At 35.7% G+C, this 27,066-nt stretch overlaps 1 protein-coding gene across 2 annotated transcripts in view; it reads left to right on the top strand.

The window, feature by feature from the left end:
- NAF1 (nuclear assembly factor 1 ribonucleoprotein) overlaps positions 1–27,066 on the top strand; it is a 37,939-nt gene that overhangs the window by 8,792 nt on the left and 2,081 nt on the right. The window contains exons 3-7 of one of the 2 annotated variants that reach the window (XM_007128489.4): positions 7,798–7,891; positions 10,950–11,032; positions 15,859–16,019; positions 18,962–19,013; positions 22,151–22,253. In XM_007128489.4, the coding sequence (XP_007128551.2) occupies positions 7,798–7,891; positions 10,950–11,032; positions 15,859–16,019; positions 18,962–19,013; positions 22,151–22,253 (493 nt within the window). The remainder of the gene's footprint in view (positions 1–7,797; positions 7,892–10,949; positions 11,033–15,858; positions 16,020–18,961; positions 19,014–22,150; positions 22,254–27,066) is intronic. The other variant, XM_028491582.2, reaches the window with a different exon arrangement.

The raw sequence follows: 27,066 nt of genomic DNA, 5'->3' as shown, positions 1-27,066 counted from the left end.
CGGGCCCAGCCGCTCCGTGGCACGTGGGATCTTCCCGGACCGGGGCACGAACCCGCTTCCCCTGCATCAGCAGGCGGACTCTCAACCACTGCGCCACCAGGGAAGCCCTCGAGAGTATTCTTTTGACCTTTATTTTTGTGACAGTAATTTTAGAGAAAGATGGGATGAGAACATTGTAGTTTACTAAAAAAAAGGAGAATATAAAGACATTTCAAAGAAGTGTTCACTTTCAACTTTTACGTGAAAATATTTAATGGGCTAATGTGGATCTAGTGTCATGTGTGATAGGGTAATTGATGAGGGCAAATTAATGCTTGTTGGTGATGGCTAAACGAATAGCTGAGTTCCAGGGAATGTTGTAAAAGTACTTTCCCTGGAGAGGGTGATGAATCTGACGAAATGTTATATGAGGTCCTAGTTGACTGACAGTGTAGAGACCTAATCCATTCTTTTTTCCAATATGTTTTACCAGTTATAGGAAAAAAATGTTTACAGTCATGGCTCTCAGTACTCCAGAGATTGGATCCTACTTTCCAACCATATCTGAAAAGTGAAGGCTCACCTAATAGCATCAGGTAATTGGCCTCCACATGCATGTCCTCTATTCTTGGGTAACATGAGAAAGTGGTCAGATAACTTCATTCCACTTTCCTCACTTTTTAAAGTTCTCCCCAAACTGGCACCGAAAGGATTTGTTGCCATTTGGAATGTTTGATTCCTTTCCCACTATCTGCTGCCCTTTCTGTGTATTTGTGAGTGAAAACCCAAATCAAGGTGCTTTAGGTAATTTTACCTCAAAAGATCATAAATTACTGATTTTTTTCCCCCTACCCCAATGATAAGTCTTCATAGAGCTAGGGAAGTCAAGACCATTGTAAGGTATGACTGTCTTCTCGGAGGGCCATTTTTGACCCATTAGCTCCTTCCGTTTTTGTGCTGGAAATTTTAGGCACCGTTTTTTGACTGGTGTGTCTACAGTTTAATTTTTAATAGGGTGGATTTTTAATGTTCAGTGCTTCTCATTTGAATATTTTGTTTAACTGAGCAACCATGTAGGCCATAAAGATGTCCGAGAATCAGAATATAATCATATTCTTCTGATAGACAATGGTTGGTCTTTCATGCCTGCTTGAGAAGTGTGGTTAGGACCTTCCACTTCTTTAATGCCATAGCTGTGAGCATCTGTTCTCCAGAATCAGAGTAACTTTGTTCAAGTCTGGTATGTAATTTCTGTATTAATGTTCTCTCTTTTTGATTGCATGCTCTTAAACATTTTTTAAAGTTGTACTGTTAGTCACTTGTATGAATTATTGAGAACTTTTTTTGCTTAGTTTCTTCTCACTGTTTATAGATAAGAAGCCTGAAGTAGTGAGTGGGGAGGAGTGGATTCAGAACTAGCTTCAGGTGGATTCCAGTCAGCTCTGCTTTTAGTTATTGTTGTGGAGGCCTGCTTAGCAGCATTGGAATTTGATCACTTGAACTTCCTGATTATTTGCTTTCTGAATAATACAGGATAATTTGTCATCGTAAAGGATGATTCTGTCATCTAACTTACGCTTTCCTACATTGCTGTAAGAAACCCTACATTGCCTTTTAGTAAAGCCTTGGCTTGGAGGTGTGGAGGGTGTCAGAGTAGAGGATTGGATTTCTTTAGTATGTTGAATTTCAGGAGTTCATTTGCCAAAGGCTGTGACTTTTTTTTCTTTGCCTGGTGATGTGAGTGAAATACTTTTCTTCCTTTCCTTGTCTACTCTTTGTTGTTACATTTGTCATTACATGTAGACGTTTTGAATAAATATGTCCATAAAAACTGTTTTTACTCTTCTTTGATTTTAGATCTATAAAGATAATATTTTATTTAAATGAGTGCGTAGATATTTATATCTAGTTTCAGATACTGTACATCCAAAACAGGTTGTTAGTTTGTTTTTAATTTCGGAAAACAACAAATAACAATGATGACAGCGGGGATTAATCACACACCGTCGTTTCTTCCAGGGGAGTATTCGGGCTAGCATTAAGACCTCATGGGCTAGGCGCGTGATGTGAGTAATAGCGTCTTAACATTATACTTGCATTAATGGCCGAAGATAGATTGGCCCTCCTTTACCTGGGTATATGTTTAGTAATGGAGGGCTCGTTGATTGTGTGAGCGTGTAAAGCAGTGCTGTGCAGTAGATCTTCCTGCAGCGATGGAAATGTCCTATAGTGACCCTGTCTTCACACCATAGCTACAGAGCACTTGCATGTGGCCAGTATGACTGAAGACTGCAGTGTAAATTTTATTCAATTTTAATTAATTAAATTTAAATAATCAAATGTAATTAGTGTCTTGTATTGGATAAGCAGAATAGAAGGAGTCTTTTCTACTCATTCATTAATCTTTCCATGGGGGTTGTAGGTAAACTAGGCTCATACTTCAATCTTCCTAACCGGCTGTAAATAGCCTTCTAGTCTTTTGTTTTCATTGCACTTGATTTTGTTTATATGATGAAGAAGGGTCCAGATTTCCCTCATCAGCTCTTCCTTCAGTTTTTTAGTTTATCGTTACGCCTCTTATTTCTGATTCTTTATATCCTCTGTACTGTCAAGGCAGTAGTGTACTTTAATATGTGTTCTGGCCCCTTTTTTTTGGTTATTGGAGTGTGTCTGGGTTTCTCCTCGTTTCTGTCACACATACACGTCCTCTCTCCACTCGTGGAAAAGCAGAGTGCTTGATTTTTGTTTGAAGGAGATTATGAGACAGAGCAGATTCATTCATTATCTTACCAGGGCAGCTTCTGTGTTATCAGGGGGCCAGGTGTTAATCTACTGCTGTAGTAATGTTTGCCACTGCAAAGCTGAGGTATCTGTGCATCAGTCCTGGGCAGTGAAGCTTAATGGAAGCCTGCCTTTTTTACTTTGTTTTTGAGAAGGTCAGGTTGAGGTCCTTTTCATTCCTTGAGGATTCTCTTTTGAATTTTAAGAATTGTATTTTCATTATCTAATTTCTGCTCTGACTGAAAAAGTCTGTGACCTCTTCTGAGCTTTTTTTTTTTAGCTTGGACTGATGAGCTAAGCCAATTCATTTAATAAATTGATACTGAGCACCTACTATGTGCTCGTCATTGTTCCTACTGTAGCAACAAGCAAGGCAGACCTGGTACCTAGTTGTTGATGGATTTATTGTCTAGTTAGGGAAAGACTTTAAGCAGGTAAACAAATAGTATGTTAGACAGTAATGTATTTACAAGAGAGCAAAGCCACAGGATAATTTGATGAAGAGTGACTAGGCTTGGTGGTGGTGCAGTTCTTTAGATTAGTAGTTCTTTAAATTAGTAGATAAGGTAACTTGTGACATCTACATATCAAGATCAGATCTTGTATTAATGGTCTGACATTGTAGTCCAGAAACTTTCCCTTTGAACCTTCTAAAGTTCTGCCTTCAAACCTGCCAAAAATCTTCATGGAAAGCACATCCCTTGGATGAATTGTTGAGGGAGTTTGGGAGATTTTTTTCTCCCCCTTTATCCTTCTCCTCTCCTAGCATGCTCGTTTAAGAGAAACTAATAATCTCTTTTCTCCCTTGATTCAGTCCCCAAAATGCTATTTCCAAAGCAAATATACTGCTTGACTTAACTGGACTTTCAAAGGCTCCAGAACAGGCTCTTCACCTGGAATTATACAAGGCTGGTTTTACTTCTTGATCTCAACCTGGAATTGTACTAGGCTGATTTCACTTTTCTCTTAACAAGTTATATGTGTAATATTTGGTTCTTTATATACCTTTTGTGTTCTGCAGAGCATTTGGTATAGAGACTTCATGCATATCGCTTTTATAGGTAGGGTCTTTTACCATCAAGAAGCAATTTGATGCCTTCATTGGCCTTTTTTAGGAATCTCAGAAAACTGTGCATACATTCCCACATTACAGAGTACTGGGGTCACTGAATTGGAATTAGGAGTGTGGTGTCTGTGTTCTAAGCTTTGGTTCTACATGAGATCAGAGATCCTTCCCATTTGCAGGCAAAACTTCTTGTTCTGTTAATACATAGGTTTGAAACAGGGTGGTAACAGGAGTTAAGGGAGCCTCGCAGACTGTGTGTTCACAGGTGTGAGTCCCCGCCTCACTACAGATATTCTGGCTTTGTTTACCTTCCCTTGTCTCCCTCATGCTGGATGTTTCATAGATGTCCTTAGAGCAGGACATCAGGACTCCATTAGACCCTGTAGTCTGACCTGTTCAACTTACAGTAAATTATGTGGTGATGATATCAAAAGATGATGAAAAGGCATTTGGTAAAGTTCAGCAGTCATTTCTGATTTAAAAAAAACAAAAATAGGAATAGGTGAATACTTTTCTTAACCTTATAAAAAGTTCCAGTCAAAATGCATTATTATGCTTAACATTTGAAACATTCCTAATAGTCAGACATCATGCTCACTGTCATCACAATTGTATTGTGGTCATACCAACCAGTGTCATTTGAAAAGTGAAAAATGCGATATACTAATATTGTAAAGGAGGAGGAGGACTTATTTTTTTTGAAAATATGGTAATACAGTGACTACGCAAGAAAATCACTAGACATAAATTTCAGCATGATGTTTTCTTGTGTTCAGACAATTTTAAAATTTGAAACTAGAGAAGCGATGAAAGTATCAGTGAATTTTAAAAGTCATCTTAGTATAGGGAAGGTCTTTCTAAATGTGACATGAGTTTTAAAATCGAAAAAATGAAAAGATTGATGTAGTTGGTGTAGTCAAATGCCAGAGTTTAGTAAACAACTTAAATGCTAAAAAACATGGGGAGAGGTGAGGGAGTGGATATTTGCTACGTAGTTGATAAAGAGCAAATGTTCTTAAAAACCCAAAGTTTTCTTATAAGTTGATAAAAAGATAAATCTTCCGAAAGAAATGTGTATAAAGTATACAGGCAATTCATAAACACACTCAGGTAGGCAGGAAACATGTCGTCCTGATTAATGAAGAAATTCAAATTAAGGCAAGATACTGTTTTAGACCTGTCAGACGGGCAAAGATTTAAAGTTTGCTTCTCAGTGATGGCAAGGATGTAGGAAAATCTCATACATCGTTCATGGAAGTGTGAATTGGTGTAACCTTTTTGAAAAGAAATTTAGCAGTATCTGTCAAAATTAAAAATGTTTATACCTTTGGATCTAGCAGTTCCACTTAGAAGAATCTATCATAGGGGTTACACAAAGATATGTTTTAAAGAACGTTCATTGTATCGTTTTGTGTAATAAAAATTAAAACTGCAGATAGGGGCTTCCCTGGTGGCGCAGTGGTTGAGAATCCGCCTGCCGATGCAGGGGACGCGGGTTCGTGCCCAGGTCCGGGAAGATCCCACGTGCCGCGGAGCGGCTGGGCCCGTGAGCCGTGGCCGCTGGGCCTGCGCGTCCGGAGCCTGTGCTCCGCATCGGGAGAGGCCACAACAGTGAGAGGCCCGCTTACCGCAAAAAAAAAACAAAAAAAACAAAGAAAAACTGCAGATAAATAGTGTATCAGGTGATTGGTATACTAATTATAGGACATCTATACAGTGGAACACTGTAAGAGTGTTTAAATAAAATAGATACTTATGTTTTGGTGTAGAAAGATGTGGAAGATATAATAGATAAAAAGGATAGCTTATATTACAATGTGGGTATTTTAGTTAAGTGAAACATATCAAAGTTAAATGTTAAGTTTGTGTCCGTCTAGTAAGTGTATTTGAAAGACCGTTAACAGCTATCTATGGAGAGGAATTGGAAGGTTGAAAGGAATAGGGTGGGGGGAATTTTTGCTTTTTACTTCGTATCCTTCTATACTACTTCAGTTTTTATTTTTTTTTAAAAAAACAGGGACATGTATAACTTTTGTACTTTAAAGTTAAAAAAGATCAAAATAGTACCAGAGTTTAGGTTTGTACCAAAACATAATTATATCGCATGGGCCTAAAATTCCTCCTAACAGAACACACAAAACAAGGAGCCGTCCATTTTGTGGTCAAATAGCATTTATTTATTTGAGAATAGTGCTGATTTTGTGTCCTAAGTGTTAACGGCATACAATCTGCCCTCCTACCCAGTTCAGAGGTTTTCATAAAAGATCTAACAGCATTTCCTCTTTTCTTCCTTTCCTCTACCTACATAATACAGTCCTGGCTTTATTTAACAGCAGGCTTTATCGCAGTCCAGAAGGAATGAAAGTTTTTGCTCTAGACCTTCACTATAATTTGGTGAGGCAGCGGGGCAGATTTCATCACTGTGCTGCTGCATTAGAAGATGCCATTGTAGGAGGTGCCACTCCCAGAGCCAGAGTCCTTGTGAGATGCCTGTCACATTGCTCTCTATCATTAAAGCCTCCTGCCTGCAGCCCCCAGCATTATAGTCCTCCAGTCTCATATTTCATAGGGTACGGGGTTTCTTTAGCTAAGAACTTCTTAAACAAGGCTGTTCCATGCCACATTTACCATTTTGTTCTAACAACTGAACTCCCTTCTCTATTCTGATACACACATGGAGCATTTTCAATCCATGGTCTTTGCCAAGAAAAGGCTTTTCATATTTAATATGATAAAATGACAAGCGGTCGTCCTCTCCTTAAAAGTACTCAGGAAAATTCCAACATATAAAAAACAATCATTTCCTTCAACACAGGCCAGGCTACCCATACAGAGGTACGTCTTCTGCGTTGAGTTGGCTGAGACCCTTAATGTGGCTTTTCATAACTACTCCTTGATCGGAAGGTAGCATCCGCAGAAGAAAGCTGTGCTTTCACTCTGGTTAAGTGATTTTGTTAAAAACCTCGATTTGAGTTCCCATAGAGGAAAATGATTACCCAAGATATGCTCATCTGCAATGCACTGTATAATTTAGGTTTTCCTGTCTTTTCTAACATTTCTCCAAAAGTTACCTTTTTTTTCTCAAACTAACCCCAACATGCCATTAATAAGATCTTTGCACTTTCAGGCCCTCCTTAAGGAAAAACTTCCTTCGAAGAGTCAGTTGTGATCATTTAGCAAAGATGAAGAATAGAAAGCTCTGTTTATTTAATTTAAAGCCTAAGGTCTGCTTTATTCTTAGATTTCTCTTCAACTTCATCTCTACTTCAATATCTAGTTTCTGTAGCAGCTGACATTCAGTTAGCAGCTGGGTCAGAAAAGAGAAATCTTTAGATGTAAAAAAAAATTTGGTTTTTAACCTAGACAGGGAAGATAATCAGGCAACACCTTCACAACTTTTTGGACTGAAGTTTACATTCTGTTTCCAGGAATTCTGTATTTTTTCTTGAAGAGGCCAGAAATTCATCTCTTTCACACAGCCCCAGAAAAGTTAGCTGTTTCTCTGTTCAGCTGTTTAACCACAGTCAAATTAATTAACCAACCACATTAAGGCAGCTCAGAGAACTCTCCTTCTGTGGAGAAACTGGAAATATTTCTCTTCGAATGGAATGTCTCTGGGAGTTATTATGTGAGTTGTCTCTTTTCTTTACCTTGGATTCCTTAACAGCAGTTATTGGGGGTAGGGGGAGGGTGGTTTCTTATTCAAGTATGATTAGAAAAATCTAGAATGGTCTTCAGGCCTGTGTTCTTATGGGTTAGGCTGTAGACACTAGATCGCTTGAGTCACTTAGGTGGGGAGATGTTGAAAGGGGGAGAAATGCTCAGACACTGAAAAGGACAACATCCAAGAGATGAGAAGTACTTTGTGTTATGTCTCAGAAACGGGTGTAGCACTCTACATGGAAACTGTCCTTTTTTTTAAAGTTAACTTGTTGAAGCTGGAGGAAGGTTAATGCTTTTTTATATTTCAGGAACTACCTTCTGTTGAAGAACTCACTATTGTTCTGCCTGAAGGTATTGAATTAAAGCCTCTTGGGATGGTTTCAAGTATTATTGAACAATTAGGTATGTAAATATTTTTATTAATAAAAATTATCATTTATATCCAAGCATGTACTAATAATGAAATCAAAGACTTTATGACTGGTAAATTTTCTCTGAAAGATGTAATAACACTTCATTTTACAGTCATTAGGTTTGAACTGATAAATTCAGTTTTTGCTTATATAAGTAATACATAAATACAGTGTCTTTATAAAAATTTAAAGTGTGCTTTTACTGACATACTTCTCCAGAATTTCTTTGTTTTGGTATATTTTCTATTGCTGTTAAATTACCACAAATTTAGTGGCTTAAAACAACACATTTATTAGTTTACAGTTCTGTGGGCCAGAAGTGTGATATGGGTCCCACTGGCTACAGTCAAGGGGTCCATCAGGCTGAGTTCCTCTCTGGAGGCTCTGAGGGAGAATCCTCATATTCCTGACTTGTCAACATCTAGAGGCTGCCCGCCTTCCTTGGCTCACGGCCCCTCCCTTCATTCTCAAAGCCCATAATGTAGCTTCTCTCTGACCTTCTTTCCTCATCATGTCTCCCTCTGACAGCAGCCTGGAAACGTTCCCTGCTTTTAAGGACTCCTTAGGTGGGGTCTACCCACGTAATCCAGGATCATCTCCCGTTTCAAGGTCCTTAACATTAATCACATCGGCAAAGTCTCCTTTTTAACATAAAGTAACACCCACAGGTTCAGGGATTGGGGTGTGGATGTCTTTTTTTGTTTGTGGGGTGGTGGGTAGAGGACTGGTAATCTGCCTATTGCCTTTGATTTAATCTTATAAACATGTAAATTAGAAAGTTCTGTGATTTAACACCGATATGAATATCGTGAAATATGAACCCACTGGAATACATGGGAACTAGATTCTACAGATTTCTTTTAGCCCCAAGATGTGAAGTATGTATAGGAGAGACTTTGAAATTAATGCCACTACCATTACCTCTCTAGTAATAGACACCTAAAAATAGGACTCAGAGTTGACAAAGTCATAGGATTTCTTAAAAAATATTTTATTTATTTATTTATGGCTGTGTCGGGTCTTAGTTGCGGCGCACAGGATCTTTCGTTGTGGTGCGTGGGCTCTTCGTTGCAGCATGCTGGCTTCTCTCTAGTATGGCGTGCAGGCTCCAGAGCGTGTGGGCTCTGTAATTTGTAGCACATGGGCCCAGTTGCCCCATGGCATGTGGGATCTTAGTTCCCCGACCAGGGATCGAACCCACGTCCGCTGCATTGGAAGGTGGATTCTCTACCACTGGACCACCAGGGAAGTCCCAAAGTTGTAGGATTTTTGAACTGGGAAAAAGACCTAAATTTCCACCAGTCCTTAGTTTATGACTTAAGGGACATAGAAAAATTCAGGTCACTTGCTCTTGTGATCAGTCAATGGTAGAAGTGGAAATCTGTCTTTTGATCTTTATATGTGTCCATATCACTATTTTAAAAATTAATTCTTATATAATTTTGCAGGTTATTAATGAAAATTCCAATTTAAATGAAACTTTTTTTTACAAAAATCATAATTATTAAAACTCTTTACATCACTGTCGAGTCATTACATTTACTGGTTTTTGAATTATCTTATGGTATTTAATATGCACAAATAAGTCAGACAGGAATTTATTGGACTTGATGTATATAAAAGAAATTTAGGTCATAATGTTTATTCTCAAGGGAAAGAAATGTAAACTATATGGTACACATGGACTAATGCTTTTCGAGGATACTGTTTTGAATAACACATCTTAATAGACTAACAAAATTTTCAACCTGGTGGGAATAAAGAGTAATGAATCAAACAGCACATGTTACTGTTTTATCAATACACGCTTGTTGCACACTCTGTTTGAAAGCTTAAAACATCTAACATTATTTGGACCTTTTACGGAAAGGAATGTACAGTAAGTGTTAGTCCCCTAGGTTGTGGTGATAGCGCTGTCTGCATTTGACCATGTAGGCAGGTTAATCTCTTGAGTACTGTGTTCTTACCTTTCTATAAAATGAGGGTTTTGGATTAGGTGATTTTTAATTTTCGTGTAATTTGTGACTCCTTGAGAGGGGGATTGGGAGGGAGAGAAAATTGAGACTAAATTCTGTCAGTGTTCACTGTTATTACCTATCCTTGTCATCTTTATTCCAGGAGCAGATCTAACTCAAAAATTGGTGACCTGTGATCTGTTCCTTATGTGCATATTCAGAACTTGGAAGCACTAGCTCTTGAAATTAATTGGGATACAACTGAAAATCTTTGAATGGATTTTAATAATCTGAACTAATATTTCAAGTGGATATTCAAGTGGAAATACTTCAGTATTTCCACTAATTTTCCAAGTGGAGATGGCATTATCTGTTTAATGTGATAGAGTATTCTTGTTTGTTGCCTTAATTTTCTAAGAACCTATTGTGTGTGTGTGTCTGTTTCAGGTGTGTATGTGTTTGTTTTCCTCTTTGCTGTGGTAGATTGGTTGTTTGACATTTGTGGCACTTACACGAATTGGAGATTCTGCTAGACCAGTGGAATAATGCTTTTTGCCTTTTGAGAAGGGAAGTGATAAAAATTACTGGGAGTTCTATCATTCTTACTTCAGCTGTTCAGAGGAAAATATATATTTGTGAAATCTAACTTTTTCATATATCACTAAGTAATCAGTGCTTTGCAGAAAAGAATTTCTAGAGTGAGAAAGAAGACTAATTTCTTCTAAAACAGGAGTTAGTGACTAAATGTGAGATTCTTCTTTTTTGGGTAAAAATTGCTTGAGAAAATGATCAGCTTGAATTTGTTGTCTTAATGGATGATTCCAATTTTCTGTGAGATTTTGTACTTTAATTTTTTATTTTTTCTTAGAACTGTCACTTTTGTATAAAATAAAATAACGTAGAATTTATTTCCCTGTGCTACTTGGTAATAAATAGACGTTTTTTTATCCAAGAGGAATAGTTACTGAGGTATATTATCCCACCTTAAATTTCATTTTAAATTATGTTGGAATTAAAGCCTAAATTCTCATTTAAATTCTACATTATCTTCTGATTAAATCTTGAAATAATCTGTTTTGTTTCATTTTTCAGTAATAATTGAATCTATGACTAACGTACCTCCAGTTAATGAGGAGACTGTAGTTTTTAAAAGTGATCGACAGGCAGCAGGAAAGGTTTGTAAAAAATATTCAGATCCTACTAATTATCCTGTTTCTTTGTTGATTGGTTTTTCTGACTTTGACTATCTTAAAAAGTTTATTTTTAGTACATGAGCAATCTAGAGCTCTCAAATTTTAGTACATTCCCGATTTTCTTCAATACTTCGTGTCTGTCTGTGCATTGGTTTAATACTGCTTATTATCCTTTGCTGTTTGTGTCATTAAATACACATGTATACAGTTTTTTCCTGATGTTTGTCAGGTTGTTTGCCAGGCAGTGGGTCTATGTATTGAATAAGACACAGTTCCTCCAGGTACTCAGTTAGGTGCAGGAGACTTTCCACTGCATAGCTGTTCATAAACTTTTTTGGTTTGTGAGGTCCTTTGAATAGTGGCTCTCAAAACTTTTTAGACTTTGCCTTCCTCAGGTGGAAGCTGAGAGTGGAATTTTTCAAGTGGAAGAAGATTTCAGTGACAGCAGTAAAGTGTCACTGTGAGCACTTTCTGGGGAATTATGAATATGTGTATCATCGAAAGGTTGGGTCCCTTTTAACGTCTCACTGATGGAACAGCCCCACATGGCTGCATGTCCAACCTCAAGAGGGAGGAAAGAGCCCACATTTTACCCAGCAAATAACAATTCAGAGCGGTCAGCGGAGGGTGTAAAACCGTCCAAGATCAACAATGTAAATAGCAACCAGGTGTTCTTTTTCTGGCAGCAGGGACAGAGTTATATTCACCTCGGGATTCCCCACTGTGGGTAGTACAGTCCTTCGTAAATTATATGTGCTGAGTAAATATGTATTGAGTTGAAAACAAACAGGTAAGAAACAAGCTGCTATCTTTGGAGAAGCAACTTTCTGGGTTTAGTTTTTCCTAGATAAGCAACAGTTGGTGTATTTTTTTGTTCGGAGAGATATAATTTGTGTTTAATCAGAAAAAAGCATATATTTTGAACTGTATTATTAGATCCACTCACATAACTTTCCCTTTTCTATGCCTTTTCCTGCTGTTCCATTCTAACACAAATTAGAAAGGGATCAGGCTTTTATCAGGGTCCTGCCACCCTGCACTACCTATTTTTTAGGTCACCAGGCTAATTTACCAAAGAGAAATGAGTCTCTTACGAGAGACCAGGTTGCAGAGGCAAGGGAAATGCACTTCCTGCTCTTCTTGACTGAACTGAAACTGATCATTTCCATGATTCCTTTTATTTATGATTTTCATGACAGTTCCTTTTTGTTTAGTAGCTAACTTAGACAATTTCAATTTCAATATACTCAACACTTCGCTAATTTTGAAAACCTCTAAACACACATTTCTTATATCCCCCAGTACATTTGAATTTTCAGTCCTGAATAATATTAATACTCAGCCCTTCTGTCATTTGACCTTGGAACAAGTCGGATAAAAATATAATATTTACGTCTTTAACTTTAGCTATGTGGTATAAGTCTAGAAAGAAAAATTAAATCTCTCTCCAAATTTTACATAGAAAGCTTTGTAAATTCAAGAAGTGACAAGTCTTTCAAAAATATTTGATTATAAATCTAAGCACCTTGAAATAATCCCCAAGATAATGGTGCCTCAGGTGTGGAGGGTTGAGAGTATCAGTTAAACAAACCAGTGATCAGAAAATGAAATTGAATCTCTTAGATATTTAGCATATTTTATCCAGACAGTAAATTGGTTTTACCTTTAATGTTAAACCTTTGCACATCCTTCCTTTTCCCTCTCCTCTTCAATAACAGTAATGATCAGCTACAGTGTCAAATATTTTGTGTATACTTTAAAATTCACTGAAACTCTGTAAGGAAGTGGAATTATCCCCATTTACTCAAAAATCACAGTAGCTAAAAAGGAACAAAGTGGAGTTTACAACCCAGGTGGTCTGATTTTTTTCTCCTTCCACCTCCCTCCCCCTTTCCCACTGATTTAAAGAGGGCAACCTCAGATTTGAATTTCTACTTTTGCACTTTAATCCTAATAATGATTAGTTCCTCTTGATGATTAGTGAATGGAATTCCATTTTTCATGTTGAGTTCTTTGATATTAGGGGATTTTTAAAAAGTGACCAACCTATATCACCTGTTATATCTATATAACTTGAATTTCTTTGCATTTAGTTTTGAGCATTTGTTCAAGCAGGTTTTGTTTTTGTTATTTTTTGTTTTACTTTTTAACAAATGAGAACTTAAACAATCAAAAATCAGCAACTGAGGATGTAATAAGATAGGTACTTTTAATGCAGTTGGTTTAAATTGGTCTAAGGTATTTGGAAAGTTACTTAGTAACTTAACATCAGGAGTTTTAATAATAATCATGCTTTTGGCTCCAGTAATTCCATCCCTTACAAATCAGTTTTCAGGAAATCTACAGTACAAGGATTTACAGATAAAGGTGTTCATTATGGGGCATCAGTTCTTACATTGAACAAATTGGAAGCTGTCTCAGTGTTCTATGATATAAGACAAATAAATTCTGCTGAATGTATAAAGGAGTGTTAAATAGCCACAGAAATTATGCTTATGGAGAACATATTTAACATGAAAAAACTTAAAGAAACTTTAGGTTTTAAAAGGGAGCAATAGATCAGTGGGACAGGATAGAAAACCCTGAAATAAGCTCATGCACTTACGGTCAATTAATTTACAACAAAAGAGACAAGCACATTACAATGGAGAAAAGACAGTCTCTTCATTAAGTGGTGCTGGGAATACTGGACAGCTAAATGTAAAAGAGTGAAATTAGAACATTCTGTAACACCATATTACAAAAATAAACTCAAAATGGATTAAAGAGTTAAATGTAAGACAGGGTACTATAAAACTCCCAAAGGCAAAAAAACGTAGAACACTCTTTGGCATAAATCGCAGCAATATTTTTTTAGATCCATCTCCTAGAGTAATGGAAATAAAGGCAGAAATAAGCAAATGAGACCTAATTAAACTTAAAAGCTTTGCACAAGCAGAGGAAACTATAAACAAAAGAAAAGACAACCTACAGACTGGGAGAAAATATTTACAGATGATGCTACCGACAGGATTAATTTCTAAAATAAACAAATAGCTCATACAGGTTAATATCAAAAAAACAAATACAAAACCCAATCAAAAAATGGGCAGAAGACCTAAATAGACATTTTTCCAAAGAAGACATACAGACGGCTAATAGGCACATGAAAAGATGCTCAACATCTCTAATTATTAGAGAAAAGCAAGTCAAAACTACAATGGGGTATCACCTCACACCAGTCAGAATGGCCATCATTAGAAAGTCTACAGACAATAAATGCTGGAGAGGGTGTGGAGTAAAGGGAACCCTCCTACACTGCTGGTGGGAGTGTAAATTGGTGCAGCCACTATGGAGAACAGTATGGAGGTTCCTTAATAATCTGAAAGTAGAGTTAACATATGATCCAGCGATCCCATTCCTGGGCATATATCCAGAGAAAACTGTAAAAGATACATGCACCCCAGTGTTCATAGCAGCACTGTATTTACAGTAGCCAAGACATGGAAGCAACTTACATGTCCATTGACAGATGACTGGATAAACATGTGGTATATACATAGAATGGAATATTACTCAGCCACGAAAAAGAATGAAATAATGCCATTTGCAGCAACATCGATGGACCTAGAGATTGTCATAGTGAGTGCAGTAAGTCAGAGAAAGATACCTATTGTATTATATTGCTTATATGTGGAGTCTAAAACAATGATACAAATGAGCTTATTTACAAAACAGAAATAGACTCGCAGACATAGAAAACAAATTTATGGTTACCAAAGGGGGGATAGTGGGGTGGGGCGGGATAAATTAGGAGTTTGGAATTAGCAGATACACACTACTACTATATATAAAATAAACAACAAGGGCCTACTGTATAGCACAGGGAACTGTACTCAACATCTTGTAATAATCTGATGGAAAAGAATCTGAAAAAGAGTACATACACACACGTGTATTACTGAATAACTTAAATGTACACCTGAAACTAACACATTGTAAATTAACTATGCTTCAATTTAAAAAGTTAAAATAAAATGGAGCAATATACAAAAGTATGATATAGCCTCAAAAGAAAAAAAATTATTAATAGGAAAAAGACTGGAAAAATCTACACTGATACTGATCATGGTCTAGTTTCTGTAATGTACATTTATTATCAGAAACATATTTAAAAACTCAGGCATTTATATTGGGAAGAGTTTGAAATCAAGAGGCTCCCTTTCATCATTTATAAAACATTTTCAAAATAAAATAATAGATAGGCTAAAAGCAGTTCCTTTACATAAAAGTTAAAGGCTGTGTGGTATCTTTGGTTTTTGAGAAATAAGCAATTTCAAGTTCAAATCTACTTTACTACTTTTTGAATTAAAAAATGTTGTCGTTTAATATTATAAAAATGTTAACAACTCTATGGAAACAGCAGAAGTGACTGAATCTAAAAGAATCGAAAAGTTCCATTTCATAAGATGTAAAATGACAACATTTTATTTCTCAGAAGTTACCAACTGTAATTCTTTTCTTCGTATCTTATAACTTAAATGAGCAATAACAAAAACAAAAATTTATTATTTGCGTTTAGTTGGTAGTTGGTACCGCCAAAATGATTTAAATTTGTCAAGGAACAAACTTGTCACAGTTATTTTAGATTCATAGGAAGGAAATCTGGAATAAGCTAGTGCATTTATGATCAAAATATGAAGGTTTTATGAGTACACAGAAATGACTTAACATTTTATTGGTTTTATATTGACAGCATTACCTCTGAAAACATTGGGTTTCTTTATTTTGCAGTTAAAGGAGAACTTTATGTTTCTTGTCTTTCACAGATATTTGAGATATTTGGACCTGTTGCGCATCCATTTTATGTGTTACGGTTTAATTCTTCAGAGCATGTTGAGAATAACGGTATTAAAATAAAGGACACTATGTATTTTGCTCCATCAATGAAAGACTTCACCCAGTATATATTCACAGAAAAACTTAAACAGTAAGTACTTTATTGGCATGCTATTTCTTTGCTTATCTAATGTTTATGTTTTAGGAGTAATTCTCAGTGATGTGGTTTCTTGTAGTTAAAACGGTATCTATCTAACAAGGAGTTCATTTGTCTTCTTGGTAACATCTCTGAAAGCTACAATTGTTGTCAGACTTTATAAGTTGAGATCATTTGTATCTTTTGCCCAAAATGACATGATCAACTAGTAAGAGCATGTTTGGGCCATATACATTTTGTCAATTTTAATTCACTGTTTTTTCCATTATATACATTCTTTCATATATATGCTACTTTACTATTAGTATTATAATTTTTTTAAAAAAAACTTTTCCATTTTAAATAAAAATTTCTTTGGATTACATTCATAGGCTTCACTCTTTAATGAAACTATAATTCTCAAGAAGAAAAAAGAAAATGAGTAAATTTCAGGTTGCTTATAAATTGTAAACTTAATAGAAGAGAGAACTAAAATGTGTGTTGTGTATCAAGCCATGGTTAACAGGGTTGACTTCACCAGCAAACCAGTGGTCTCCATTCCGTCTGGATGCTATATGAAATATGCTGTATGATGCCTGTGGCATGTGTCTGATAATATTTCTGTTCCCCCCGACGAGCTGTATATTTGCCAGGTGTAAATTGTGTTGCCAGGTGTTAGCTGTAGAGCTATTTATTATATCAGTTAGGTTCTTATATTATAATTACATAATTAATTTTTTGCACAAACCAGTGACATATGAATTCAAGTAGAATAGCTTTTTCTATAAACATAAGTTAAATGCTTTGGAAAGATGTAATGAATATGAGCCAATAAAAATATTGCCCGGTTAGGGGCGGAAGAAAAGACCTCAAGGGATTGGCAGAGTAGATCTTAAATCTGCAAAGACTTTGCACTCAGTTTGTCACAAAAGTCCCTTTGAAATCTAGCTGTCTTTCAGTTGGAAACTTGAAATACAGGTGAAGCATTAGGGGTGTGGTTTTTGCAGGAGCTAACAATGAGTAGTAACCCTGGTGCTTGTCAAACCCTGGTGCCAGTCCCAGCTGCAGGCCACGAGAAGGCCTCTCTACCACCTACATATTAAATCCAGTCTGAGTTTCAGTTATTGGAAATAATCTCTGAAATGAGATGAACATTTTATTCCTGATAATTGATTAAAACTCATGTTTAAGAATCCCCACGATTATCTGAAGGAACTTAAGGTGTTCTTCAGGCTGCATAAGGTTAGTTTTTCTAAATGTTGACAAGAAAGGTGAATTAAATAGACAACAAAGTCATAAAGATTTTAGTATGTTTTAAAATCATGCCTTAAATAATTAACATTTCATTCTGTTTGAATATTAGACTGTTGCTCTGGATGTGCCATATATTTAGCTTTTAACAGATAAAATATTTTAGCTAAAAATAGATAGGTTGAAAAGATTTTCTGAAGATGTTTTTAGATATATTTAGAAGCAGTCTTTGTACTGATTTGCAAGAACAGGAATTTTGTCCTAGAAAGAAAGAACAAGAAACTAAAGAATTGGGAAATTGAGCCCATCCCACAGAAACCCAGCCTGACAAAGACTTCTGTTCTAGACTGCATTTTTCGTGTCAGTCATGGGGACTCCTTTGCCTTTGAGGTGGAGAAGTTCAGCTTCTCTCCAGCTTACCTTCTTCTAGTAAGGCTATTTTAATCTTAGCTTCCCATGAACTTAGTCTTTTGTTAAAGATGCTGTTTGAAATGTTGCTTGATCTTTTCTATAGTAGATTTTGATTTTCTGTGGTGATACCCTACTTGGGGAGCTTTTACCATTTACATCTTTAAGATTCCACACTAAGGGCACTGCGGGCCATCAGATGGTATCCATTACAGAAAAGAGTCCTGGATCTATGATAAATGCATGGGTGTAAGATGATAATTAAAAGCAGAAAAATCATTGATATAAATCGTATATATGTCAAAATTCTGAATTAAAATTTTAGAGCAAACTTAATGATTTCATGTTGTGCCAGCCCACAGACATCTGTAAATTAATGTTAATGGATTGTGGACTAATGGATGATTTTAATGAATTAATTCCTGAGAATCTTCCATTTATTTTTGAGATTTGGTTTCAAGCAGGGAGGACAAAATCTACTCCTAATACCTTGTAATATTTTAATGTAATTGAATAACAAATATTGTCAAACTCTGAAATCAAGAAGATTAACCAGATAAGATTAAAAATGAGATTTCAGAAATTATAATTGTACTTATAATAGATCTACGTGCTTTTGTTGGTCATAGAGTGTAAAACTTTCCACCAAAAGTAGTTAATGCTTGTGATTATCCTGTCCCTCAGAAGCTTCAAAGCTCCTCCTCCTCCCCAAACTAGATATCCTTTGTCTCACCCTCTCTTCTTTGAGAGTCAGTCTTAGAGCAAGCCTTGGTTACTCAGGGAGGATCGTTGATATTCCTCAGGTAAATCGAGGAAGAAGAATTTCATGTTGTGATCTCTGTTGTTGAACCTGTAAAGTCTTAGGCAAGGGAATGCCTCGTACTCATTTTTGTGTCCTTGGCACCTGGAACAGCATTTTGACCTGGTGGTATTGGTTAGCCATCTGTTGAAGGAAGTTTATGAGCTGAGCTCAGGTATCATGAAACTATCAGTCAAAGTCAGAGCATCTGGAGCTACTTAGGAACTGCTGCAGAACCACTTTGCCCTGCACAGCACAGCCTCGGCTTCTCATTCTGATTTCCCGCTCCTAATATTTACGTGCCTTTCCCACATCTTCTTAAATGACGTAAAGAACACAAAAATGAGCCTTTATTCTTCGCTCTTATTTTAATATATATTGCAAATTAAGATTGAGCTTAGGTCTTCTACTTTATTATTTTCCATACTATTAGGTTATAAGCACGTAACAAAATCTTAGTAAGTACCTTGACCCTTTGACCTTTGTTTTCTCCCCCTAGGGATAGGGGATCAGATGCATCATGGAAGAACGATCAAGAACCACCACCAGAGGTACACGTATAAGTCTTTTTACACAGTATTTGAGAGAGGAAGGTGGGACTCAGTCTTACAAATCCATCGTTCTTGGCCTGAAGGAGGCCCTCAAGGCTGCTCACCAGTCACACTGTCTTTTGCCAGCCTGTGTGCTCTCCCCTGTCCCAGGTGGCTTTTATACCGCCCAGAGTTTGTGATCGTTTCAGGAAAAAAAATTTTCAGTCACATTTTAATAATTATCAGCTTATCATTTTCCTTAAAATGTCCTATTTTTATCAATTTCGTTGAGGCCTGGCAAAGGCAGGATTGTCATTATTAAAAAAATTTTTTTTTCTTTAGTAAGTTCACCATGTGGGACGTGATTATACACCATCACATTTATTGATGGTGCTTTTAATAAGCTGCCTTTCTTTTGGAGGTACAAAATCATTACAGTCTACCTACTTCTCCATTTTTTATAGTATAATTACCTCCCTAAAAAGAGTGTTCTTGTATTTCTTTCTTAAATCCATGCCAGCAAGACTATTTTTATGTCTCAAAGTAGCTTGATATATATGGTCTTCAAGTTATTAAAATTTGAAAATTACAGCAGTGAGTGTATACATTTATTAAAATAGTGTGAATTTATACAGTATAAAAGAAAAATTGTAATTATTATAAGTGGGAGTTTTTAAATGTGCTCAGTAGTTCTGATGAAGTTTCTCAGTTTTGTAAATTCTTGGTATTTCAGATTTAATTTTGGTCATTTTAGATGTTCTCAAACAGTGCTGAAGGTTCATGGTCTATGTTAATTTCTGATTTTGCTGAAGCATGAGTCAGGGAGTGCCCACTTGCATAGTCACTTAACCAGTGAGCAGTCCTAGTTTAGTATCCACTGCCATGGGATTATGTTTTCTGATTTGTGTCGTGTGTACATGCGATTTCCACTAAGACCCTGAAGATTCACTTAATGTTCTTAGTTATGTGCAGGACATCTTAAAAGTATTTGGGGAGTCACAAAGGTCTTGAAACATATTTCTTGTGAAATCCAGATGTTCTAATACATCCCTGTTGTTTTAGACCTAAGCATTAAAGTTGTTAATTATGGAATTGTTGTTAATAGTTTATAAAAGTGGTGTGATTGGGTTAATTTTAAAATTAAATCACAACATAGTTCATGGGAATTGTTTTTTCCAAGTAGTCAACTAGATGTCTCTATTTCTATAATATGAGAAACTCTGAGATTCTAAATTTTATATGATCAGATTTTGTAGTATAGGATTATTGCTTGGTCTTAATCGTAGACTAGAATTTGGAGTTTGTGGGGTTTAAACTTAAAAAAAAAAAATCCTGCCCTGAAAATAGGAAATACTGAACTGAGATAAAGGAGCATAACAGTGAATACATCTTATTCATCTCCACATCGTTTCTAACATGAATACATAATTTGAGTTGAATAAATGTGTTCAGTGAATGCAAGTTTAAATTAATTTATATATAAGAGAAATGTGAATTTTTCTCTGATTTTGTGAGGTGGTAGCAAAATATTGCCAAAGTAGTCACTCTAAAATAAAGTATTGCCAGTTAAGATCCTTTAATACATCCCTCCTGCTTTTTTTTTTTTTTTCTTAACATCTTTGTTAGAGTGTAATTGCTTTACAATGGTGTCCTCCTGCTTTTTTAGGATAATGCCCAGTTATTTAAACTGTCCCCATAAGGGTCTTTATTAACTTCTCCAATTTCCTCACCTCAAAGTTTGCTGTGTAAGAAGCTTTCGCTTTGCCTTAGAGACCCATTTGTACTTCTCTAATATATGGTGCCTTTGCATGTATCCCCCACCCGCCAAAAGCTTCCTTCCCCTTGTTCATTGCTGACTCATCATCAGAGATTCATCCTGGGTCTCCTGTATCAAGTCTTCCTTGCTCTCTTTCCTCTTTCTGTAGCCCCATAATCCCAGAGCACTGTCATAGCACTTGTTTATTGGCTGGCTTATTTATCTGTTTTCTCAGTTGAACCGTTTCAGAGAAAGCAGTGTCTTCCATCTGATCTCAGTACTTTCTAGTGTCTGGCTCAATACCAAATTTAACATGAGCTTAAAAATTTTAGCACATTAAAGATCACTAATAAAAGATCATGTGTTTCAAGGTACTACAATTAGTTGATGTTTTTGAATTTGATTATAGGTTCTGAGACATATCAACTCTTGGTTCATGGAAGATTCAGTGTAGGATATATTTCAGCAAGACCATACTGAAAATCCCATACAGAAACTTTCATATGTATTTTATTTGTTCCTTTTAATTAGGGAACACATGTATACACAGTGACCCTGCTTTTGTATTTTTTTTAACAAAACATAGTAATTATTTTCTGAAATTAATAGGATAGTAAAATACCTGAATTCCATGAAATCATAGAAGTTATACATAGCTAATAGGTCTTGGTTTTTGGTAGGTGCTAACAGTGGATCCCACTTCTTAGTAACATCTGAATTTTCCCTCTTGTAATTTAAAATGATTTCTTCTTGGAATTTGGGTCATTCATGTATCTACTTATCAAAGCCTCTTCGTACGGTCCTATCCAAAGAGCATCCTAGTGATTTTCCCCACCCTTACTTTGCCTTATTACTTATTTATATCCCTTGCTGTACCTCACATTGTATTATTAAAATAATTAATCCCTATAAAGTGTTTAAAACAGTGCCTGGCACATAATGGGTATGTGTAAATTTTTGAATGAATAAAGGGTATAACATTCACTTCCATTTTTATGTTAGATCTGATAATTTATGTATTTGCTTATTCCTAAGTACTCCCGTCTTTAGAATTGTTTGGCACTCTGATGAATCGTGGCTAAGCTGGAAGTCAGATTTCTAGCTAGGGAAAACCCACCCATATCTGGAGGGTGTTTAAGATCAGCAGTTTAAAGTTGCCTATCTGAAACTTGCTAGGAATTCAAAACAAAACAATATAAAAAAATCTTCAGTACTCATCTTCTGTGTTAGAGTCATTAGGCATTTATCAAAAAATATCTTCTTTTTCTATCATATCTGATTTGAATATTACTGATCAATATTAACTATTGAAAAGGGTAACTTTTCTGTCAGGGTCACTGTTAAATATGTACCATTGAATTGGTAAATGCATGTGACATAAATCTCTATTTTTCTGTGCAAGGCCTTAGATTTCAGTGATGATGAAAAGGAAAAAGAAGCCAAACAGAGAAAAAAATCTCAGATTCAAGGCCGGAAAAAATTCAGATCTGAATTTAATGAGCTAGGTGAGTTAAATGTAATATATAGTCATTTTTTCATCTTCATTTACATCTATATAAGTTCCTCAGTAATAAAACTGAGGGAAACATCTGGGGGTCTTCTCTTTACGCTCTGGCATCTGGCTAGCATTGGAGGCATTGCACACAGCATGCGGTGTGGTGGGAGAGTCACAGGGGATAGTCATTGGTTTTTCAGGCTCATGGATGTAAAAATGGCTCCTAGGGGTAAAAGGCAAACTAAGCCTTGGTGGAATCATTTGTACTCATCAGCAGTTTTGTGTTTTTTGTTTTTGTTTTTTAGGAAGCGGTTTGCTTCCATTTTTAGAATTAAATGATACGGTGCTTAAGCTAAAATCAAGGTGTTTTATTTCCTGTTGACATAATGCAATCACAGAAGACCGTCGTCATGTTGCCTTTTTATATCCACATCCACTCCCCTCCTCCTGCCTCTTCCTCGGCTCCTGACAACCACTGATGTGTGTGCCATTTCCGTGATGTATTTTGTCCTGTCAAGGATGGTTATATAAATTAGTGATTGGGTTTTGTCACTGAGCACAGTTTTCTGGAAATCATCTAGATTGTTGTATGTATCAAGTTTCTTTTCATTCCAGGGTAATAGTCTGTGGTGTGAATATACCACAGGTGGTTTAACCATGCATCCATTGAAAGACGTATAGGTTGTTTACAGTTTGGGGTTTTATGAAGACAGCTGCTTTATACATTTGTGCACAGATTTTTATGTGAACACAGATTTTCACATTTCTCTGGGATAAATGTCCCAGAGTACAGTTGAGTTATATGATACAGTTACAAGTGGACAGCTTTGGGGTCAGGGGCACTGACACACACACACACCCCAATGTAGTTGAAAATCTGTGTATAACTTACAGTTGGTCCTCTGTATCTGCAGTTATGCATCTGTGGATTCAGCCAACCCTGGATAGTATAGTATGTATTTATTGAGAAAAATCTGCTTATAAGTGGACCTGTGCAGTTCAAACACATGTTATTTAAAGTGTCCACTGTAGTTGCATGTTTAGTTTCTTGAGAAACTGCCATACTGTTTTTCGTGTGGCTTTACCACTTTACGTTCCTATCACCAGTGTATGTATGAGTGGCCCAGTTTGTCTGCATTCTCACTAGCATTTGGTATTGTCATTATTTTTTATTTTAACCATTCTGATAGGTATGTAATGATATGTAATTGTGATTTTTAACTTGCATTTTCCTAATGGCTAATGATATTGAACAGCTTTCCATGAGTTCATTTGCTATCTGTGTATCTCTTCAATGATGTATTTGTTCATGTCTTTTGCTCATTTTCTAATTGTATTTCTGTGTTTTACTCTTGAGTTATGAAAGTTTGTACATAATTTCTTACAGTCTGTAGCTTGTGTTTTCATCCTTATAAAAGGATCTTTTGCAGAACAAAAATTTTTTATTTTGATGAAGCCCAGTTTATCTGCTTTGCTTTTTTGGAGTCTGAGAATTTCTTTCCTAGACCTACATCCCAAAGATTTTCTCTCTCTCTCTCTTTTTTTTTTTTTTTGTCAGAAAGTTTTCAAAATTAATTTAGCTATTTTAGTTCCTTTGCCTTTCCATATGAATTTTAGAATAAACTTCCCTATATTGACAGAAAGTCTTGCCAGGATTTTGATAGGAATTGGCTTAAACCTGTATGTTGGTTTGGAGAGAATTGACATCTTAACTGTATTGAGTCTTCCATTCCACAAACATGGTATATATCACCATCAATTTAGATCTTCTTTAATTTCTTTCACCAGCATTATGTAGTTTTCAGAATGTGAGTCCTGTACATTTTTTTGTTAGATATACACCCGAGTATTTCATTTTTTGGGAATCATTGTAAATGGTGTTGCATTTTTAATTCGTGTTCATGTGTTCATTTCTAGAATACAGAAATACGATTACTGTTTGTATGTTTAGCTTGTGAGCTTGCTGAACTCACTAGTTCTAGGAGCTTCTCCCTTGAGATTTTCAATGTAGACAATTATGTCAATGGCAGATAAGAACAATGCCCCCCACTCCCAGTCTGTATGCATATTTAGCTCTTTCTCACCATTACTAGCTATAACTTCTGGCAGTATATTGAGTAAATATGTTTTGTTCCTGGTCATAGAAGAAAACATTCAGTCTTTCACCATTAAGTATAATGTTAGGTGTAGGGGTACTGTAGATGTCCTTTATCAAGTTGAGAAAGTTTCTGTCTAGTTCTGTTTTCCCTGAGCTTTTTTTCAGGAATCATGAATTTTGTCAAAATTTTAAATTCTGACAATTGTTTTTCTGTATTGATTGATAAGATCACATGACTTTTTCATTACCTTGTTAATAAAGTAGATTACATTGGTTTTAGAACATTGAATGAGCATCATGGGAATAAACCGTGGTGTATAATTCTTTGTATATGTTGTTGAATTTTGCTCATATTTTGATAAGGATTTTTATGTTTATATTCATGAGGAATATTGGCCTTTCCTTCCCTCCCTCACTCCCTCCCTCCCTCCTTCCCTTCCTTCCTTCCTTCCTTCCTTCCTTCTTTTTCTCCCCCTCTCTCTCTGTTTCTTTCTTTCTCTCTCTCTCTCTCTCTCTCTCTCTCTCTCTCTCTCTGTCTCTGTCTCTCTCATTTTTTTTTACCTGCTTTTGATGTCAGCAGAAGCTTCCTACTAGCTTCATAAAATGACTTGGGAATTTTTTTTTAAATTATTTTCTTGAAAACATTTTGTAGATTTGGTGTTAATTCTTTAAATGTTTGGTAAAATGTCTCCAGTGAATCACCTGAGCCTGGAGTTATCTTTTTTGGGAGACTTTTAATTACAAGTTCAATTTCCTTAATAGTGATATCTTTTTCACATTTGATAGATTATAGTAGGTTGTGTTTTTCAAGGAATTGGTCCATTTCATCTAATTTGTCAAGTAATGTGTGTAGAGTTGTTTACAATATGGCCTTAACATTCTTTTGATGTCTTTCCTGATATTGATCATTTGTGTCTTCTATTTCTTTGTCAGTTTTGCCTAGAGGATTGCCAATTATGTTGCTTTTTCACAGAGCCAGTTCTTTATGTCATTTAATTTTCTTTATTGTTTTTCTATTTGCAGTTTCATTCTTTCAGCTCTTTATCATTAACTTTCTGCTGCTTGCTTTGGGTTTATTTTGTTCTGGTTTTTCTAGGATCTTGAGGTGGGAGCTTATATTATTTATTTTAGACTTTACTGCTTAAACTTGTTCCACAGATATTGGTGTGTTTTATTTGTTGTGATTTAGCTTAATGTTCCTTTGTTTGTTTTTATTTACCTTGAGACATCCTCTTTGACCAATGGATTATTTAGAAGAGTATTATTTAGTTTCCAAGTGTTTGGAGATTTTTCTGTAATCTTTCTGTTATTGATTTCTATTTTTGATTCCATTGTGGGTTGAGAACACAATCTGTATGATTTCAATTCTACATTTTTTAAAAAGTTTTATGGAATATGGCCTATCTAGGAATATGATTTTGGGCAGTTGAAAGTAATGTGTATTTTGCTGTTGTGTGGTGGAGTGTTCTATAAATGTCAGTTAGATCTTGTTAGTTGATGGTGGTATTGAAATTTTCTCTAGCCTTAGTGATTTTCTGTATAGCTGTTTTGTCAGTTGTTGAGAGTGGTCATGTGGTTGGGGCATGCACATTTAGGATTGCTATATTTTCTTGGTAGATGACCCCTTTATCATTATAAAATGTCCCAGTCTTTGCTCTGAAGACTGTTTTATCTGATATTAATGTAGCTAATCCTTCTTTCTTTTGATTAATGTTTGCATATTGTAGCTTGTTCCATCCTTTGACTTTCAACATGACTGGATCATCTGAAATGTTTCTTGTAGATTGTAGTTATGTTTTTTAATCCACTCTGCCAACTTCTGTGTTTTAATTGGTATATTTAGACCATTTATATTTAATGTAATTATTGATATGTTAGGGCTTTAAATCTGTGTTTTTCTGTATTCTCTCTAGTTTTTATTTCTCTGTTGTCTTTTTTCTGCCTGCTTGTGGTTACTGTAACAGTTTTTAGAATCCCATTTGCATTTATCCGCGGTGTAGATTGTATCAGTTAGTATGGTTTTCTTTCAATGGTTGCTTTAGGTCTTAAATTTTATATACATAAGTTATCACAATCTGCTGCTGTCGTTTTGCCAGTTTGAGTGCAGTGTAGAAACCTTGCCTCTCTATATGTCCCTTTATTTTCCCTTGTTAATAATATAAATTGCTTTAATGTTTCCTGTGTATACAATAAGAATCACAATAGCAGTTATAATTTTTGTTCCAGCCATCAAACATAATTTAGAAGACTCAGTCACAGAAGGAAAGTCTGTTGTATTTACTCCTGTTTTTGCTTACTGTGTTCTTCTTTCCTTCCAGATGTCTTACGGTCTTTTCTTTTATTGTTTCTGTTTAGAGAACTTGCTTTAGTCCTTCTATTAGGGTAGGTCTGCTGGAGATAAATTCTTAGCTTTTCTTTGTCTGAGAAAGTCTTTGATTTCTCTTTTTCCTGAGGATATTTTCACTCAATGTAGAATTCTAGATTGCCAGTTTTCTTTCAGCACTTGAAAAATGTTGTGCCACTTCTTTCTGGCCTCCGTGGTTTCTGATGAGACATCTACTGTCATTCAAATTGTTTTTTTCATGTGGGTAAGGTATCATTTCTCTGTTCCTCTGCTTTCATGTTTTTTCTTTGTTTTTAGTTTTTAAAAGTTTGTGACGTTTCTTGGTGTAGACTTCTTTGGGTTTATCCTGACTGAGATCTGTTTAGCTTTTTGAATCTGTGG

This window comes from Physeter macrocephalus, chromosome 7 (genome assembly GCF_002837175.3).
Source record: "Physeter macrocephalus isolate SW-GA chromosome 7, ASM283717v5, whole genome shotgun sequence".
Lineage (NCBI taxonomy): Eukaryota > Metazoa > Chordata > Mammalia > Artiodactyla > Physeteridae > Physeter > Physeter macrocephalus.
This window is presented reverse-complemented; position numbering and strand designations above follow the sequence as displayed.